This window comes from Dreissena polymorpha, chromosome 13 (assembly GCF_020536995.1).
Source record: "Dreissena polymorpha isolate Duluth1 chromosome 13, UMN_Dpol_1.0, whole genome shotgun sequence".
NCBI lineage: Eukaryota > Metazoa > Mollusca > Bivalvia > Myida > Dreissenidae > Dreissena > Dreissena polymorpha.
This window is the reverse complement of record NC_068367.1, coordinates 39,351,083-39,372,294: the sequence shown is the minus strand read 5'-3', so window position 1 is coordinate 39,372,294 and position 21,212 is coordinate 39,351,083. Positions and strand designations below refer to the sequence as shown.

General features: G+C 35.9%; 1 protein-coding gene across 1 annotated transcript; it reads right to left on the bottom strand.

The window, feature by feature from the left end:
• Positions 1 to 4,364: 4,364 nt before the first annotated feature.
• On the bottom strand, positions 4,365 to 11,813 carry LOC127854606 (uncharacterized). Its single transcript, XM_052389670.1, has 5 exons — positions 11,677 to 11,813; positions 9,375 to 9,554; positions 7,052 to 7,342; positions 5,537 to 6,454; positions 4,365 to 5,382 (listed from the first exon to the last, which is right to left on the bottom strand). The coding sequence occupies exons 1-4, from the start codon at positions 11,811 to 11,813 to the stop codon at positions 5,701 to 5,703; spliced, it is 1,362 nt and encodes a 453-aa protein (XP_052245630.1). The 3' UTR covers positions 4,365 to 5,382; positions 5,537 to 5,700.
• Positions 11,814 to 21,212: the final 9,399 nt, after the last annotated feature.

Genomic DNA, 21,212 nt, shown 5'->3' with positions numbered 1-21,212 from the left:
ATTTTAATTAAGATATAAAGGAGCTTTCTATCACACACGTATTACGTATTTTAGATCTGTTTGTGTGTTTTGTCAGAATGAAAACAGATAGCATTATATATAAACAACTTATCTAAATCATATATTTATCTCCCACAGGACAACCCGCATCGTAGTTCGGCGTATGAATCTAATGAACGACATGCTGGACCAGTTCAGCGACGACAGTATCATCGAGACAACAGTTCGAGTTGACGTCGTTGGAGAACAGGCCGTTGACGAGGATGGAGTGTTTCGCGATGTTCTTAGTGGGTTCTGGGGTGAAGTTATAGATCGCTTTTTCGTTGGCGTGGATCAGGCTGCCCCAGTTTTCTCCGGCGCAACACCCACATCTATATGGGAGGCAATTGGCCGGATATTGTACGTCGGCCTAGTCCAGCTGGGATACCTCCCGCTTAGGTTTGGCCTTGTCAGCCTTATTTTCGGCGTATTTGGTGCGTTACATGACGACCATCTACTGCTCTCATGGATAGGAAGTCTCGGGGGACTGGAGCGGGAGGTCATGTCCCAAGCTATTGACGTCGGTGTGCGCAATTGTGATCGGGGCATATTGTGTGACATTTTGGGACGACACGCAGTGCCCGAGCTGCCGACGGACATCAACATGCGGCGCCTGGCGCTCCAGTGTGCAGAGGTTCAGTTTGTGGCCGGAGCCATGTATCCGCTGCACAGAATGCGTTTAGAGCGTCTGCGCCCCCACCTCATATCTCCGTCACACACCATGGGCATTATTGAAAGATTACGACCATCCAGTCGGGCAGTTTCGGAAATGATTCAGACAGAAGCCACCAATAGCGATGAAGAACGAGTTTTAGGATATCTGAGACGTTTTATTAGAGATATAAATAGTGATCTCCTGCGCCTTTTTTGTCGGTTTGTTAGCGGAAGCGACAACTTAAGTTTTGCCGCGATAAACGTCAATTTTGTTCCCCACCTACGAGGCCTGGCTCGAAGGATCGTAGCACATACATGCTCGCAGACACTAGACCTCCCAACATCGTACATGACGTACAATGAGTTCGCCGCCGAAACACGAGCTATATTACAGGCAGGTCACTGGGAGATGGACTTCGTTTGAAACATTGTAGAAGCACTCTTATAGATTTGACTTACCGTGTTTTTTTGTGTTTTTTTTTGGTTTAAAAATACAGGAAAATAGAGGTGTCTCAGTGAATATTGGTTTCATTTATATAAAATAAATATTTATTACACTTGTATATTGAGTGATACAATTTATCAGAGATTACTTGACGGGCAGCTTTGAGCTTCCGGCTTCTTTTTTTTTTTCTTTCTTACTTTTACTTTGTTTTGTTTTCTTTTCATATTGCAAAAACATAAATAATAACCTATAGTTTGACCACAATTATCACTATTTTTCCTTGCAGATTGGGTATATTTTAAAGACGAAATATTTATAAAAAAAACATTCTATTGTACGTGCATATGCACCAATAAATTGTACTTGAAAGAAAAATGTTTGCTATGTATGTACATGTATAATGTTTTTTTTTTTAGTGATATTAAATTAAAAAAAAAAATTGTTTCTTTTAACATCATCCTTAATGTAAAAACGTAAGAATACACGAGTGCAAGTTAAAAACTAGAGTGTTAACAAGGTTTGACTAAAGTCATATAAGGAAAAATGCCCCGCCCCCTGGCAGCCATGTTTTCAAGCAAACGTAATCATTTTCGAACTCATCCAAGATATCATTAAAACCAATCTTCTGACCAAATTTCATGAAGATTGGACAATAAATGTGGCCTCTAGAGAGTGAACAAGGCAAATGTTGACGTCGCATAACGGACAACGCACGACGGACAAAAGGCGATCACAAAAAAAAGTTAGTGATAAAGAAAACACTATTGGCAAATGATTTTGTTTAAACAACTTTTTGTTTTTCACAAAAGATGAACACGAGGAAATAACGTATACGTATGTACACATTAAACAGATTACACATGATCCGTATATAATATCACCCGTCTTCAGCTAAGTAACTCACGCTGTATATATTTATGATAATTTATAACTACGATTATATTTATTTAATATATATATTTTTACACCCATAGGGAAGTTTATTCATAATTTTTTGTACAAACGCTAAGTTCCGAATTGTTAATTTGGTGATATTTATTTTACTGATATTTTTTTATATTTGTATATACTTTCCTCTGCAATAAAGAAAAGGGCCGCGGTCGAACTACGTATTCTGGTGTATGTGGTTTTAATACATACTACCTACATGGGACCTGCGGTCTTAAGTACTTAATATATTGCACTAGTAGTTTCTTAATACATATACTCTAAATTGAAACTGCGGTCTTAATGCGTCTTCAGGTATGCCAAGTTCTTAAAACATTGACTCTTGCGGTCTAAATACGACTTCTGGTACGCTAGGTTCTTAAACAAAGTGACTACTTGCGGTCTAAATGCGTTTTCTGGTATGACTATATGGATCTTGCGTTCTTAATACGTCTTCTAGCATGCGAAATTCTCAAATAATCAACATGTGTCTTGCGGCAGTACTTTGTTGGCGTTTACAATGTTAAAGAAAGGGCTTAGAGCCAAACAATGGAATTTCTTTCAAAAACAAGAGTGCCAAACTGTCACAAGATACGCTCGTTCGGTCGTAGGTTTTGGACACCATGCTCAATGTTTGAAATCTTATAAGTGACCTCGAGACCTAGTTATTGACCCGGCATGATCCATATTTGAACTTGACTTAGATATAATTTAGACGTAACATCTGACTACATTCGGTGAAGATCAGATGAAAACTACTTCAATTAGAGAGCGTACACCATGCTAAATGCTTGAAATGCACTAAGTGACATCGTGACCTTGTTTTTGACCTGGCATGACCCATATTTGAACCTACATATCATCTAGACACAACTTCTGACCAAATTTGGTGAAGATCGGGTGAAAACTACTTAAATTAGAGAGCGGACACCATGCTTAATCATTGAAATGCACTAAGTGACCCCGTGACCTAGTTTTTGAACCGGCATGACCCATATTCGAACTTCGAGGTATCATTGGGACAAATCTTCTGACCAATTTAATGAAGATCGAACAACAAATGTGGCCTCTATAGTGTTAGTTTAAAATTCTCTATAGCCAAATAAGGAAAACTGCCAAGCCCACTGGCGGCCATGTTTTTCAATGAACCGGAACCACTTTTGAACGCAACCCACATATCATCAAGACAAGCATTTTGACATGAAGATTGGGCATGAAACGTGACTTCTACAGTGTTTACAAGTTTTTTTTACCTAGTTGTTGACCAAGCATGACCCAGTTTCAAACTTGATGAGATATCATTGGGACAAATCTTCTGAACAAGTTTCATGAAGATCAGACAAGAAATGTGGCCTCTAGAGTGTTTACAAACCAAATGTGTACGACGGACGGACGGACGGACAAAGACCGATCACAAAAGCAAAAACTAGATGTGTTTGTGAAACACTGTGTCCCCCATATAGTTGATCTTTGATCTTTAAGGATGACATCGACCACTAAAAATGTGCAGCTACATGCATGCAAAATATCAAGTAGCTTAAATATTTCAACAGTTATGGCCAATGCTAAAGTTTGAGGCAAACCAACAAACAAACTAACAGGGTCAAAGCTAAATGCACACTAGGGGACATAAAAAGAGAAAAAACACAGAAAACACTTGAATATTGAACCGTATTATTTATTTAAATTATAGAAGATTTCTTACAATAAGCACCAGCCTGAGTGTTCAAACAGACACAACAATAAATCATAAACAAGAGCACCGCCTAGTAGGTGCAGACAGCCAAGTAGGTGCAGACCGCTTATCTATTGTTCTTTTTTGAAAGGTCGATGGAAAATCTCAATACTTCAATCCAAAAGGGGGGGGGTGGATGGGCCAGAGAGAGGTGTATAGTGTGGGATGGTGTCATTTATTACATTTTCTTTAAAAAAAAACAACAACACAGGATTCTTGGGGGGGGGGTCTATACAACTTTCAATATTTTTATTTTTTTTTGGTGGGAGGGGGGTCTGTGGGGATGGTTTGGGCCAAGTTTATTCAAATGTAAAGGTCAAATTCAACTTGCAAGGTACAGTACCCTCCTGATAGTAAGAAGTCTTAAACAAATTATCAATTTTAAGTATAAATGGGTCATAATTCTATCAAAATGCTATTCAGAGTTTCAGAGTTACTTGACTTTGCTTGCACAGTCCCCTTGTGATAGGTAGTAAGTTTTGCAAGTATGAATTCAATAGCTTTGATACTTAAGGAATAGAGTGGACCAAAACACACAACTAAACCAAAATTCAATTTTCTATGTATTAAAGGGGCACATAAGTCATTATTCTGTCAAAATGCCAGCCAGAGTTATCATGCTTTAGCTGCCTAGTGCCCTCATGATAGTAAGTAAGTGTACCATGTTTGAATGCAATACCTTTGAAACTTTAGGAGAAAAGTGGACCTAAACACAAAACTTTACAAACGCAGACGCTCAGGTGATGACATAAGCTCATAATTTTTTATCAACAGATAGATGCGCTGAAAGACACACTGAAACATGTTATGCAACATATATTTATATACAAATTCAAATCCAGCTGGAATTTTTGTTTGAAAAAAACAACAACATTGAATACCATAGGAAACGACGTATCTTCATTTAAAGCAGGAGACAAGTATTTAAGCTAAATTCAGTAATATCAAATTTATTTTTGCAACATCCTATTATTATACAGAAATTCTCATTTGAAGTGGGAAGAAACAAGTAAAGAATTTGAATAGAGTTACATACACTAAAAAATGTACTTTTTATTTGAGCATATATGCAAGTATCACCCCTTATCTGTTGCCCTTAATAACATATTTTATATTTCAAATCTTGTTTTTAGTACTTAAGGTGTTTTTTTTATCCATTTAATAAATGTATAGTACATGCATAACCGAACAGATTGACAAACCTAATACTTACCCAATATGTTCATGTGTCAAACCAAACATATTCACTAATTGAATACATAACATGTATCAACAAAAGCTGTTTGTAAAACACGCAGGCCCCCCAGGGCTGTACGTAGTCATTGTGTGAGTGCGTTAGAAGCCATTTCACTGCTTCAGGTCACTGTGACCTTGACTTTTGACCTAGTGACCTGAAAATAAATAGGAATCAGCTGCCAGTCACCATCAATGTACGTATGAAGTTTCATGATCCTAGGCCTAAGCATTCTAGAGTTATCATCCGGAAACCATTTTACTGTTTTGAGTCACTGTGACCTTGACCTTCGACCTATTGATCTGAAAATCTGAAATACATGTTTTATGCCAGTCATGATCTATATACCTATGAAGATTCATGATTCTAGGCCTAAGCGTCCTTGAGTTATCATCTGGAAACCATTTGGTGGACAGATCCCACCGACAGACAAACAGACCGACATGTGCTAAAATATTCACCCCCTCTTCTTCAAAGGGGGGCATAATAATAAAAGTAAAACCAAGCAAAGGGGAAAATGGTGTTTAAGGGAAAGTGTGAAGCACAACTGACAATGAAAAACAACTACAGTTCACATTAGCTGATAAAGGAAGTGAAACATATTTCAAATAATAGTCTGTGATGCATGGACTAATATTCACAAACTAATAACTCTCCTAATTATTTCTATTCTACTATCTCGTTGCAAAAATCTACAGTTCTTCTGTACAAATCAACTCCGAAGCCATCTTCTGAGTGTCCAAGAGGATCAATGGTTCTCTTCAGCTGAAGTAGGCGTTCATTACTCACTGGACAAGGCAATCCTGACACCTCAACTTCTCCATCTTCTTGTGGAACTGGACCATCCCAATCAACACCATAGTACTCTGTCATGTCTGGTTCATGAAGTATTTCGCTGACACCAGTTTGGTTTGATCCTCTATTCTGGATAACCCCCTGCACAAACAACTGATTGGGAGTTTTGCCACGCTCACTGCTCAGCCTGTGGTTGTTCCAACCCTGAACAAACTGGTCCAGAGATCTGTTAATTCGTGGCAAGAATATATAGTGCAAACTCCACAAGTGAACACCGCTGTTCAAATCCAACACTCCCTCTTCTTCTAGCTTGTGAAACAAGTCCTTGAAACGGAAAGAACACCCTGTGTAGAGGTCACGCCAGAATCTCTCTATGCGCTGATTGTGGACTGATTTCCCTGTAATGCAGCTTCCCCTTGACTCTCCATGATGAGAGTTCATAAACAAAGCTACATCCTTGTTTTCTCCACCATGGTCACATCTGACACGAGAAGGTATTCCATAATTTGCAGTTGCCTCAGTAAAGCAGTCCATGACAGTCTCTGCCCGATTGTTGGTGGACATTCTTAGGAACACTACCAAACGGCTAAATCCATCTATGCCACCATGTATGACCATGCCCCACCTGTAAAGTCATATTGGGAATTAAATGATCATTATCAACTAAAATATTCTGTCAACACAGTATGGCCATGTCAAAGAACTAAATTATTTGGCAATTACCTAAAGTACCTAAAGAGAATATTTTCCTGGCCATATGTTCCCTGGCTATTACAAAGACATATATAAAGAATAGAGGTCTCCATCCATGTTTGGGGTACCAGTACTTGTATCCTCAGGTGGGAGAAATTATGGCAAGTCTCATTTTTTCCAAATAGAGGGATTTAAACCAGAACATAAGAAATGATCAAATACATAAATCCTTTTTAGTTTTTTCCCACTATCTAATAACACTAGCAGGAATATAGATGTTCAAAACAAGTTAAATTTTGGTCTCATTTTTTCTTTGAAAACGCCTTATCTCGAACTTTCAATATTTTTTCTTGTTCACGCCAACTAAAAGAGATAACGAGAGTAGGGCCTAGGCTGTATCTCAAGGATATACTCTGGACACACAATTGTAGATATTCTTACAGACCCACAGACAGTTCAAGAACTAAATGCCTCTTTGAGTCCTATATGCACAAAAAAAGAATTAATTTCAAAATTGCCCAAAACGTACCTTATAAATTTGTGGTTGCCATCAATGTGCCACAATGCATTTGGCCCAGGCACACTGTATGATCGTCGCTGAATCGTTCTACTCCACCTCATGGCCACAGCTGCTCCATCAACCCTTGTTAGGGATTCTGCAACTCTGCTGCGCTGCACCACCAGTCCTTCAGATGAAAGCAATCCCTGCACATTCCGTTGGCCCAGAAGTGGATTGCCATGTGTCAATCTGAGAACATGCGTGTCCAAGTCCTCGTTGGATATAGTGGTATACTGATTTTGACGACCCAGACCATATTCTCTGAAAACAAAAACAAAATAATCAAAATGCATGAACTGATCAACTATCATGATACACTACAGAATAATTTATATTATGCTGGCTGTAATAATATTAGACTACAAGACATTTAAGCAAACAAATTTTATTTCAGCACTGTCCATAAAGTCTGACCACACAATAGCAATTAAACAATAATAAGTGGACGGTGAATTTTTTTTAATGTTACAATGAAGGACACAGTTATGGCCCAGACAAGCTAATTTATGGAAATTTTTGACCTTTGAACTCAAAGTGTGACCTTGACCTTGGAGATATCGACATAATTCTTTGAATTTCGCATTAAACACCGTCCAATGATCGTGAACAAAAGTGCCAATTGATTTTAAAATCTCACAATGAATAACATAGTTATTGTCCGGACAAGCATTCGGTACAGACCGACAAAGTGACTCCTATATATACATGTAATCTATACATAAACATGTATGAATACATGTAATAAATATCAGTTCCTTTTTACACTTAAAATTTTATTATTTTTAAAACACAGCATATCTATTTGGGAATCTGTTACTGGAATTGAAAAAAAGTTTTCCAATTGGAAACATGATGGAACAAGCCAATTTGTTGAATTGATATCCCCCGCCAAATAAAATTTTGTTTATGGATGGGTGTAGAACTTGAGTATGGTATAATCCTTACCATATAAGGCATACTTATAATCAAAATTCGAACATGACCCTGGCAACCTGCATCTTAAATTTGCAGGTTTTTTTTAGAAAAAGGGGAAGACGCTGGACGCTGGGTGAAAGGCAAAAATAGAGTGCGAAAGAGACATATTTGGGGAAAAAATAAAAACTGTTTTAATCAATGTCTATAACACAGGTACTTGAAAAAAAATGTTTGGTCCGTATAATGAGAGTCTTTTTATATATATAAGGACCAAAACTATTTGTTCAAGTACCTGTGGTCTAAAACTCATCTACTCTGATTTTAGGGTTTTTCACCACTGTTTGCGCCTCCGGTAAAAGGAGGCATTCCAAAAGCAAAAAAACGGCCCCATTCCCAATAAAATCAAGATGACATTTTCCCAATTACATTAAAGAAGTTTTCTTTCAAAATTATGAAAAACGTTAACAAACACTAATGACACAGGCTTCCTGAAAAGTCCCAAAAAGTGCCTGTCAACCAGACAGGCTGATGGAAAAGTTAGCCTGTCCGGACAAAAATTCATCTGACCGCAGGCGTGATATTATAACGGAAGAATTAAGTAAAAAACAACAAAGGAAGAGCACTCTTAAGAACTAGTGTTTCTAATGACAAAAAGGTTCGAAATTGACAAAAAGAGATATTCTAATGGGATGTATAAACAGATGGTGTACAATCCATTTGGCTACATCATCCTCTTATCCATATATATACTCATACCAAATTTAATGAAATCCCCCAAAGCAATTCCAAGATATGGCTTCGGACGTACGAACAACGGCAAAACAACATCCCTCTGCCTATGGCGGGGGATAATAACAGCTATAAATCAGCTGAGAAAAGCCCTGAAAGGGTTCTTTTTATAGCTCAAACACTGATAAAACAAACAAATATTACACGTACCTACAACTACATGAAATGACTTATGCTGGTTCATTCCCACAAGATAAAAACAAGAGATGTGTTTGTCTGACTTTGTCAGAAACACAATGACTCTTATTTCGCCGCTTTGAAATATGATTTCATTTGGCAGGTTTAGAAATTATCTCCCTTTTAAAGCTTATTACTTCCCTGGATTGTTTATACTATTTTTTGAATTTTGACCTTGAAGGATGACCTTGACCTTTCACCACTCAAAACGTGCAGCTTTATTAGATACACATGCATGCCAAATTTCAAGTTGCTGTCTTCAATATTGCTAAATTTATGGCCAATGTTAAAGTTTTCGGATGGACGGACTGACCGATAGACGGACACTTCAACTGCTATATGCCACCCTAACAGGGGCATAAAAAGCACACCTTTATAATCTGAATTGGACAAAAATTAAAATTCGCCATACCTTAAACGACGTTTGATGACTGAAATGCTAACACCAATCATATTAGCAATATCAGCATCAGTAAATCTGAGTTCAAGTAGAAGCTCCAGCTGTTCCTTGGGAATATGGAAACGAGGTCGACCCATTCTCTGACTGCCATCGTAAGAAGGTCTCATTGTTACATTCTGCTCCTGTTGTTCCCTGTAAACATCATCGCGTATGTTTATTAATTTAGTAACAAAAACTGACATTAAAACCCGTACTATGGAATTTTCTATATACTAGACTGGTACATGAATATTAAATTTGGCTTAGCGGTAGTCTGGAAATACCTGAACTGAACTAAACTGGTTGTGAAAACATTGATTCCAGACAACAGCTACGCTAAATAAACCCTCATAATTGTCATTCTCTTGTGAAAGCTTTCAATGATATTACAAACGTCTACAACACCAGTAAAACTGTACCAAATAGTAACTCGGCTACAAATGACTTTTATTTTTCTGAGGAATTTCAATCTGTTTTGGGGATTTTGTTCAGCCTGAATTGTGGAAAAATAAGTTTTTTTCAGAACTGGTAAGTAGTCGAATATATGCCTCTGTTATATACGGATGAAAAACCCTCATAAAATAAGCAATGTATAAACATGTTACAAGTGCAATGTTATAACAAGTGTAAGTTTTCTAATCATTCCAGGCCCATCAGAAATTTGCAAAATGCATATGTGCAAATATACATGTTTTTATAACAATGGGGTACATCCATTAAACTAAATCAAATCTCAAATCACATAGTACTTACTACTGACAACTGTACACAAATACAAGAATAGCACAAATTTACTTTAACAAAGATTTTGAAAGCTTTTGAATCATTTGTCTTTGCAATGCATTGTTACATACAATTTGAGGAATCTCAGCAAAACACAAATTCAGAGAGAAAGATTTAGCATCCCAAAAGGTAAAGGGTTCTGCTTAACAGGAGCAGGGTAGAAATTTCGACCCGAAAATGACATATGATAGTATTGCTATGTCCAAGGTATTAATAAGCCAAATGCACATAATTAGGCACTGAGGCTTTATTTCTTATTGACCAAATAACAGACTTTGGCAATTGAATTGAAATGTTAAACATTCATTTCTTTTTGACAGTCACAACGAACCAAAAAGGAGCAGGCTTCAGCACCGTCCTGTTTCGCTTTACACCTTTCTCTACAATTTTTATAGCACATTTAATAACAATTTTAATTAAAGATTCAGGCATGGTGTTGCTCTGCTGCTTTAGGACCCAGGGAATATGCGTGCATCCATGAGTGACAAACATGTCAGTTTATTTCAATGCACTAACCTTTCATTACAGTTTAAAATCATGTGATTTTCCTTCCATTAAGCGTATTGTTAGACATGAAATATTTGAATAAAAGTTAAAAAAGGACTTATTTCATTTTCAAGTACCTTTTCATGGAACCAATAATATCTTGAATTTCAATGACATCGTTTAGAAGACTGCTGCACTCTGGAAACTGGGCAGACATCCTGCAAAGTTCAATATTGTTGTACTTTAATAATTATTGCTTTACACATATACAACACACACTCATAAGTCTATCCGCTCAGAAGTTGGGGGTAAAAAATTGTAACCAAAAAGAAGAAATTGAGTGGGTCGACTCATTAAGACAGGTAATTCTTTTAAATAAAATCTTTGTTGGAAATGTATCGCTTCTTAAAATACAGAAAGTGTCTGGTCAGTTGCTGTTGTGTTAGTTTTATTATTACAATACTGTAATTTATGGGGGGGGGTGGAGAACTTTTAAGTTGACAAAGTTAATAAAATTGTCAAGATCATGCATACACACTTACTTTTTACAGAAAAAATACACAATTTTAAACTTGTAAACCTAAAATATGTCACAATTAGATTATATGAGTTTTGACATAAAAATATTAAAAGGAGTAAAATGTTTATAAGTCACAAAACAGTTATGCTTCTAGGCATTATTGAATAATTGACTTGAAAAATATTATATCAGCTTTTATCGCATTTCTAACGTCTATTAATTCCTCGATAAATTACTAATTAATTTGATTTTATATTTTCTAGCTTTAAACTTAAAGTACGAATATTAAAACTCAACTTCACATACATGTATATTTCTTGTAAGACAAAGTTTGGAGTGTGTTTAATAGAATAGATATCAAGTTATATCTGTTTCGATGCGCTGTACCTGGATAATTTGAAAAAAAAAACAAGGCGTAAAAATAAAATGTACTTTTTATAGAAAATAACCTCGAAGTTTAACAAGTTTGAACATCGTTTTGCCTACCTGTTGATATTTCTACAAAGAGCATCTAAACGAATGCTCGACGAATTCAGGGTATCCACTGATGGAGATGTTGATAAAGAGCGCGTGACGTCCCTCATCACTCGTTGCGAATTACGTAAAAACTCTTCAAGATTCATTTTTGTGACTTCATTGCATGTTACTTCGATGTTTAAAGATGGCGGTTGTTTTTTCGTCGGATGTTGAAAACGAGAGTAAAATGTAACACGTATTTTGATTGGTTGTTATTTTTAGCAGATCCCTGATTGGTTATAACATGTGTAGGAACAATTAAATCTTCCTTAGGAAGAATTCGATGACGCGGCTAAAAGGGTCATAAGTCACGAATTCTTCCTTAGGAAGATTTAATTATTCCTCAGGAAGATTTAAATCTTCCTAAGGAAGAATTAATACTTCCTTAGGAAGATTTAAATCTTCCTAAGGAAGATTTAAATCTTCCTAAGGAATAATTAAATCTTCCTAAGGAAGAATTCGTGACTTTAGATCCTGATGGTACGTCATAGACGTATGTATTGAAAGTCAAGTTTGTATCAAGGTGGGAAAACATTTAAAAATAGTTGTGTAATTGTTTCGTTTGATTTTTTTTTGATGTTGTTGTTTGTTATGTTTTTGATATTGTTGATTCTGTGCATTTTATATCTTGTATAGTTTCATATATAACCATGTGCAGTAGCACATAGAGTTTAAAACATTAAAAGTTTTCATCAATCATTGTTCGGTTATTTTAAAATCATGCACGGGACGCATGAAACCGGAGGCGTGGGTAATGTAGCGAATTTTTCTGCCTTCGATCCGTTTGTTAATAATAGTAGAGTGTAACCATTGCTCTATACGGCATCGTCCTCTTACAGTTATTCGGACAAAATAGATCGGACGCTAGCATTTTCAATATGGGTAATACATATATTTTTATTCTCAAATTAATAAAACAATTTGCAGTAATGCCTTACAATATAACTTTTTACTGCAAGACTATAATGGGTAACTCACTAATGAGAATTGAATATTGTTAAATAGTATCTCATTGCTGTTTCATAAGGCTGAAGTAAACTAGTTTATACCTATTTCGTAGAATAGTTTCGTCTAGGTTATCACGTGACTTGTCTGTATATAAGATGTGGCTTCTCTGCATTAGGATGATTTTCGAAGTTGGTTCTCAAGGCGTACAGATCGAATACTAGTATTATTAGGTAAATAACTGTAGCTTTCTGTGTACTGAGTAATTCCACATTGTGGTCGGAAAAGTGACAGAACTAGTTGTTAGTAAGGGCTTGTCTGCTGAGTAAACCTAGGTGGAAAAGCGACAGTCTAAATCTAACACTAACAGTTTAGGCTTTGACGTTCGTCTATCCATAGTCTCACACCAGGCTCATCCATAGTTTCAAGCCAGGTTTATCCATAGTTTTAGACAAGTCTCATCCGTAGTCTCAAACCAGGCTCATCCATAGTTTCAGACTAGTTTCATCCATAGTTTCAGAATAGTTTCATCCATAGTTTCAGACTAGTTTCATCCATAGTTTCAGACTAGTTTCATCCACAGTTTCAGACAAGTTTCATCCATAGTTTCATACTAGTTTCATCCATAGTTTCAGACTAGTTTTATCCATAGTTTCATACTAGTTTCATCCATAGTTTCAGACTAGTTTCATCCATAGTTTCAGACTAGTCTCCTCCATAGTCTCAGACCAGGCTCATCCATAGTTTCAGACTAGGCCCATCCATAGTCTCAGACCAGGCTCGTCCGTTGTTCTTATTGATTAGTTTGTTATATTGACCCGGTTTTGTTGATTTCTACTGTGATTTATTATATGCACCAATCATTGTTCCAAATCCTTTGTTTCTAATCACACTGGTAAAGCAGCCAGGCGAAAATATTATATATCCTTAGCCAGCGTTAATCCTAGTCTGGCTACCTTGCACGCTACATAATCATGGAGCGGTTTTTGCAGAATTAATTTTCTGTTAAAACATTGTTTTAATCATGATTCATTTGTGCGAAATCGAGGGGAGAATTAAATCAATTTACATTTATTCAGTCCTGAATAGGAAGTGAAGGCGTCGTATGTCTCTGCCTAATTCTTCGATGGCTTTAAGTATGAACATATTCTCGTCGGTGTATATATGATCCCTGTAAAAGCTCATCGTGCACAATCCTCAAAGCCTCTTGTCGGACATGTTGGATCTTAGCCATGTCTTGACTCGTCTCAGTGTGCTCAATTATCGTTCCTCCCTACAAGTGGTGGCGAGCAGTAAGTAATATGATCATCGCCTCACGAACGGCAAGAAACAAGTCCGTTTCAAACCAAGTCAAAAAATCTGATTTATTCTGTTCGATGAATTCCTTCTTGCTCATCTTGTTCAAAAGTATAATTCGTTGATGGTTCGGACTGTATCTTAAGTACCTGATCGATCGATTTTTTATGAAGTTCGTAGTGAGTTGATATAACATGAAATCAGGCATGTTACATTCTGGAAATCGGCTTCCTAGAGACTGGATAAGTGATTCCACGTACGGAATATAAATTGTGCGTCGATAGTATTCTTCACTGGTTCCAGCAACATTTTCTCGATACTTGACGGCCAAATTGCCGTGGTATCGTCATTGTAACACCAATATCTTCGGCTGTGTGTAATGCCTTACCGAATATATCCTTTGAGAAAATCGAATCTGCATTTCCTCTTTGATCGGTGCACATCGATGTAAGATTATTGACGTGTTTTTGACAACCGTCATTTCTTATTGAACAGCCTGAAGACCTTGCATTATGGGCTCTAAAATGGACGAATCTTTGGCTATTATGTGGAGCGGTGTCACAAATGACGCCGTTCTAGTTGCTGTCCATAACTGATGTGCTGTCTGTCGTCCTGTCGTATTCTGTTCGTTTTGCGCTAACTTTTCTTATTGACGGCGTATTAAGATGCAATGGTTAGCGAAGATACTTGCGCTATTGTACTTTGCGTTCCACCTGGTTTCGCTTTACAATGGTGTTTTCGGAACTAGCCGTATTATCTAAGGGCTGAAATACTTAATGGTTGTTTTCGCAGTGTCTGTGGTAGTACGTACGTCATAAACTGTCTTTAGATCATCTACAACAAGATTAATACGTTTAGCCGAACAATGAACAAACACGACAAGAGTATAATCGGCTTGAAAACGGGCTTGTGCACCATGTTCTTTTCCAGCAATAGTCGAGCATCCATCGTTTCCTTGGCCGCGTACCTCGTTCAAGGTTAGACCGTACTTCTTGCACAGTGTCACGATTGTCCCTGGATAAGTGTCTGCGTCCATTTCATCAAGTGCTGTACATCCAAGAAATTTTTCTCTTATTACGAGTTTCTCTTAATCGAAAAATCACCGACCGATCGACAGTTGCTCCGTTCCCGCGATATCAGCAGTCCCATACGCTTATATTGAGAATCCAGTTGAATTGTTAGCTGCAGTAACAATATAATCCTTCGCAGTCTCTTCACATAGACTAATCCGTTTATTTTCGATTCGAACCGAGGTTTATTTACTTTGCATTGTCACTTGCGTGTTCCATACGTCTCTTTAATCATCAGATTCGATTCAAAACGATAAGTAATCATTCGAATTGCCGGATTTGGAATATCTATCACTTAGTGCAATATCATGGGTACCTAAGAAGATAATGGAATTCCATTGAAAGAAAATGACCGCTATAAGCATCTTAACTAGATGACAAAACATCTTCGCGGAAATGACTAATACACAGGTCCCGTACTGAAACGGGGCCTTTCGATTTTATCACGACATACCTTTCACATTAGTTATTGTGGGATAAACATATTGGATGTCTTCAGATGATAAGTGATTACTAATTAAGTTTATCAAATCCAAATACTGACTCGTAACCTACAGATATACTTCATGATGCACCATTATAGTTTCTGACCTAATTCTCAAAATGTTCTTCGCTCCCTATGTCAAAGGGGGAGAACCCACCCTTGACCGCCATAGGATAACTCCTGCGGACGCCAATGCTTATGTAATATAACCTAAATTTTGAAAACATGTTCATCCATATTTAAAGACTACAATTTAAATGTATACATGTACACAACCATACACGATATAGTTTATTTTTCATATTGCAAGATTGATACATGATTTTATATATAAGAAACGGTAGATGAAAATTTTAAACAAGTTCACATTTTACCATACAAATTACACTACAAATCCCCATTTGCAGGACCACGACCAATGTCAGCAAACGGGTACTTCGTCAAGCCGATATTCGGGAAGGACCTTGAGAAGCACATCAAAATCGGGACCATGGTCATGCGCGGTACAGACTGGAGATATCGTGACGAGGTATATTGCGCGCGCTGGATGACTACATTTTTCATGAATCATATTGTTACATCTTGAACGCAATCTAAGTCTTGTCAAACACGTCTAATGTTTAAACACTCACACCACAACATCCGATTATGTTTCTTTGCTTCAGATCTGTTTTATAATTTATATTCCAATTTTAAACCGATCTAATGCACGAGTAATCTGTGCTCATTCGTCATAATGGTCTGTTCGGCGTTATAACAGGCGAACCTTATTCAATAACAATTGTATTTCGGTATGCACATTTTCTTGATAGTTAATCCTTAACAAACATGGAAGACTAAATTATAAAATGAATTACGTACGGAAGTGAGTTTAGTTTTTCTAAATCTTGGGGTGAATTTCTTTGGTGAAATAACACTGCACTTGGATAATACATGACAACACTCTGCTTGTTTTAGGAATGAACTAAACACTATTTTTTCGAAACCTTCCAGCCCCGAGGGCATAGGTCGCCGGCAAGAGATCTCCAAGCGTCTCAATGCTGGGCTCTTTTATCCAGTTAACTCAATGTGCATCCAAATACAGTAGAATACATTTTATTCAGAAGTTGTGATACAATTTAACATACTAGTTTGTTGAAGTAATCTGTAAAACACACGCAGTCTCCATTACAGTACATTTTCAATTTATATTTCGGACTTAACCATTTCTCATCATCATAATCAAATACAGTGCTAATTCTAGATAGAAGATTGTGTGCCGGCGCCCATTATATAAACATTGAAGACTGTAAAAAAGTTCTCAGTTGGATGCTAGTTTGGTTTAAACTTATTCAAAAGACAAGTGTCTACAAAATAGTAAGGGTTGTGAGGGCAATGGCAGACACGTGAGTGCGTTTTTTTAACTTCTTCTGTTATAGCAAATTCCATTGGTTGACTGTTTTTGTGTTGAACAAAAATGTATACGAGTCCTTCGATGTTTGTTTGTTTTGAGACAATAAATACTGCTGATTCTGGTTTGGGGTAGACAGCAACAAGAAGGTAAACAAGGTAAGAGATGGCAACTATATAGTGGATGATTTTATATAACATGATCAAACTGAATTGTGTTGTTCTCAAGTGAAGGCAAATTATGGATTACGATCTTATTTTTCAACTACACGTGTGGTGAAATATCTGTTTGCAACGAATCTTGCAGTGCGCCCTTGTACTTTTTCCAGTTGATTTATTTGAACTTTCATATGTAGCTCCCAGACAGTGGAGGATTATACACGTATACTATTTTAAGCCTGACTATTGCTTTGTAAGCATGGTCTCCCCTTTAATGAGTTTGGGATTGATGCAAATAAATCCTATTGCTGGTTTGCATTTTGTGTAATTGAATTAATGTGTTAATCCATTTTGAGGCTACTTCAGAGAGTAAGACCAATATATTTCGCGTGGTTTACCTTTTCAAGAATGAAGTTATGTATTTTTGGGAGGATGACAGGTCTTCTTTTCTGGGTATTGCTAAGGATGTTACATTTTACAGGATAAAAATGCATCAACCAGACCTGCTTCTATCGACCAGCAGCTCCAATATCTAGCTTGAGGTTTTCGGCGTTAGAATGGTTGTTGATATTTTTGTAGATAAAACTATTTTTGCGCTTTTGATGTGTGTGCGATTTAAGGTATTTGCGTTTGCATGCGTTCACTTTTATCTTTAGTTATTTTTTATCCAGGGCAGTTTTTCGTAGTTTGTTGTGTATTTGGTATGTTTTATCATTTTTTCGAAAGTTATTATAAACATATATACATCATTCGCATTGCATTTAAGTAACACAATGGTTATTTTAAATAGTCAGGATAATATTGCCTTCGAAATAAACAATATTAATACAAATATCTCGACAAAAGAGTTCAACGCGTTATATAATGAAGCCAGCTGAAATCTAAAATAAGATTTTATCCATAAACAATGCACACGCACAAGTTGCTGTGTATCCTGGCTCTACAAAGTTTCGTTGAAAATGTCAAGTTTCTGCTAAGTTAGGTTCCTGAATGATAACGTACTTAAAGTAAATGAAACCCGCACACTATCCCTGTTGAGTTATTGCTTTGACAACATCATACTGATTTGAACATGATTTGAACAGGATGGCAGGGGTCCGGACACCGTTACATATGTTTACTCGGTCATAAATAACGGATGGGTGACGGTCAAGTGTGACAAAGGCGGGCTTTTGGTCGGCTACCGTATTGGCGCGGGAGGCAAATACGATCTGTTAATATTTGCAGATGCACAATCCATGTAACCCACGAATTATGAAATTAACGCACACATTATCTGATGGAAAAATAACTGTCCATATGAAAAGAGAATTATGAATTAGCGTATGTATTAGCCAATAAACATATAAACATAAGTGTACATATACATTGATGCACACTGTTTCCGATACGAAGAGTACAACTAGTACATACATGTATTGGACCATGAGCACTAAAATATGCCTGTATATACATGTCAATCATTTTATTAAGGGTAAGCGTATAAAGAAAGTCACATTGTCTTATCATACGTCAATCAATTCATGGTTTAATATATACGTGGTAAATAAAATACTGTCGAATGATAATTCAATCCGTTCATCGGTAATTTTATAAATGGTAAATAAAACACACTGTAGCAAAATGATTCAATCAATGTGTTGGTAAATATATACTAGTAAATGCAACACACTGTTGCATGATTATTCAATCGGTTTATTAGAAAATATGTGAATCATAAATAAAACATTTGTTTGCATGATTATTCAATTGTTCTATTGGTAAATATATAAATGGTATATAACACACACTGTTGCATGATTATTTAAGTGATTGATTGGTAAATATATAATAGGTAAATACACTTTTGATAATGTTTCAATTAATTCATTGGTAAATATGTAAATGGTAAATTAAACACAATGTTGTATGCTAATCCAATCAATTTACTACAATCCTTGGAAAACCGACCATGGACAAACATCAATAATGAATTATCTGTATATGTATACTAGTTAATTGTTGTATGCTACACATTGAAACCCACGAATTCTGGATAATATAATCCAATTAAATTAAGCTTGATTCAATAAAAAGCCTACAGCTTAAATAGACACTCTTAGAGTCTGCTTCTTGAGTAGAACGAGTCCTTTTTGTGTCTTAAGATTCTGAGAACAACCAAATAGTGGGGACTGAACCTAGGACCACCTGATAACTAGGCAGACTCGTATTCACTTCACTACCATGTTGGTACCAAACAGATTACATGTATACGCAGTTGTCACTTTGTATTATTTCAAAACAAAACCTTTCTTCTTTCACATAGTTTAATTTCATGTAGTCTTAAACATACAGTCAAAATATACACGATATTTATTGTTCACATGTACGAATAAATAGCAAAACTTGACAACGAAATTTGATGTACAAAAAATGTGAACAATTTGGGCGCCACATAGTAATAAACATGGTACTATATAATTTACAAGGTGGGTTGTGATGCAACACTCAACCATGTTCCAACCAGGAAAGTTTCTGACTTAAGATAGTCGTACATTAAATACATTTTTTTTTAATTATAAAACTAGATTAAACCCAAAAAAACTAATTTGGAAACAGGTCTACACAAAATACATTCTAACAAATCCTTTCAGGAAAATGTTAAGCTAATGTAATAATATAACCAAGCATTAGGTTACTGGTAAGAATAGTATAATCATGCAATATAGAAAAAACAAATCTATATTAATTGAGAAAAATGCAATTTTAGCATTCACATAATATGGATATGGGTATTTGATTCTTAAGGAATTTGGAAAATAAGCAAACAAGCAAAAATATGAATGTGTACTATCTGAATATGTTCATGAAAACAATATACCTCATTGTGAATATGTACACATCAAATAAAATACCTGTCAAAATACGAGTACCTTTGTTGTGGACCTACTTTTTTACCCCACATGATCCAGTTTAAAACTTTGTTGAGATATCAATAGCACAATATGTCTGACCTTTTTTCTTAAAGTTTTGACGATAAATGTCACAAGATTTTCCTATACTTTGATCTTTTGACCTAATTTTTGAACGCACATGACCCAGTTTCAAACTCAAACTCAGGCATCAAAAGTGGAAAAATATTATTACCAAGATTGCAAGATTGGTTAAAACATGTGGCCTCTAGAGTATTAACAAACATTTATTTCAACTAGTGGCTTAGTTTTTTACCTTTCATATGTAAACGAGTTTAAAACTTGGCCCAAATATCATAAAGACAAATGTTTTGACCAAGTTTCATGAAAATTGGGCAATAAATGCCAAATCTACGGTTTACAAGGCAAATGTTTATGACATATGAAAACAAAGAATAAAAGGTATTCACAAAATCTCAAAATGAGAATATTTTGCTCAGGTGAGCTAATTAACAACAATGGAGACATTATGCCATACTGACAGTTACAATGCACAACAGTCTAGTGTCCTTCTAAAATTATACCATGAAAAAAACAAAAAACAAACATAATCATTTTCATCATCAATTGGAACGATTATTTACCATAATGTACCACTCTAAGTGGTTTAAGTACATTCAAATAAATGACTTAAAGAAAACCAAACAGTAATAGCATGTTTTAGTTTTACTGACTGGTTTAAACACTAAATATTTTTCTGAAATGTAACCTGCTTTTCTTTCGCCACTGACTACATAAGTCTTTGGACTTAAATATATCATATGTATCCTTTTCATATCTGCTAAAGCAATTGCAAACAAACTATTATAACCAATAGCTTTACACTTTTCATATTTTTAGCACACATTTATTACATCAGAATTTTTAGAAAAGTATTTATTTGAATATGATGTCATACAAAAAACACTGCACACGTAAAATCTAAATTAATTGCTGAACTGGGAATCAAATGCTTGTTTTTGCATTCACGACATTTTTTCAAGCCTTCAACATGATTTATGAGTAGAGATAATAAGTATTAAAAGAATTAAACAGTGTTAGGCGAGTGTAATATTGGATTGAAGATTAAGTTTATCAATCTCAGTTAAAAAACATTTGAGTGCTCGGCTAATTCTAAAAGCATTTGCTTAAAAGCCATGCATAATAAACTTCATCCGTATCCGATACTCGCCTCATATTCACTACCAATTACATGTATCTATGTAATTGATT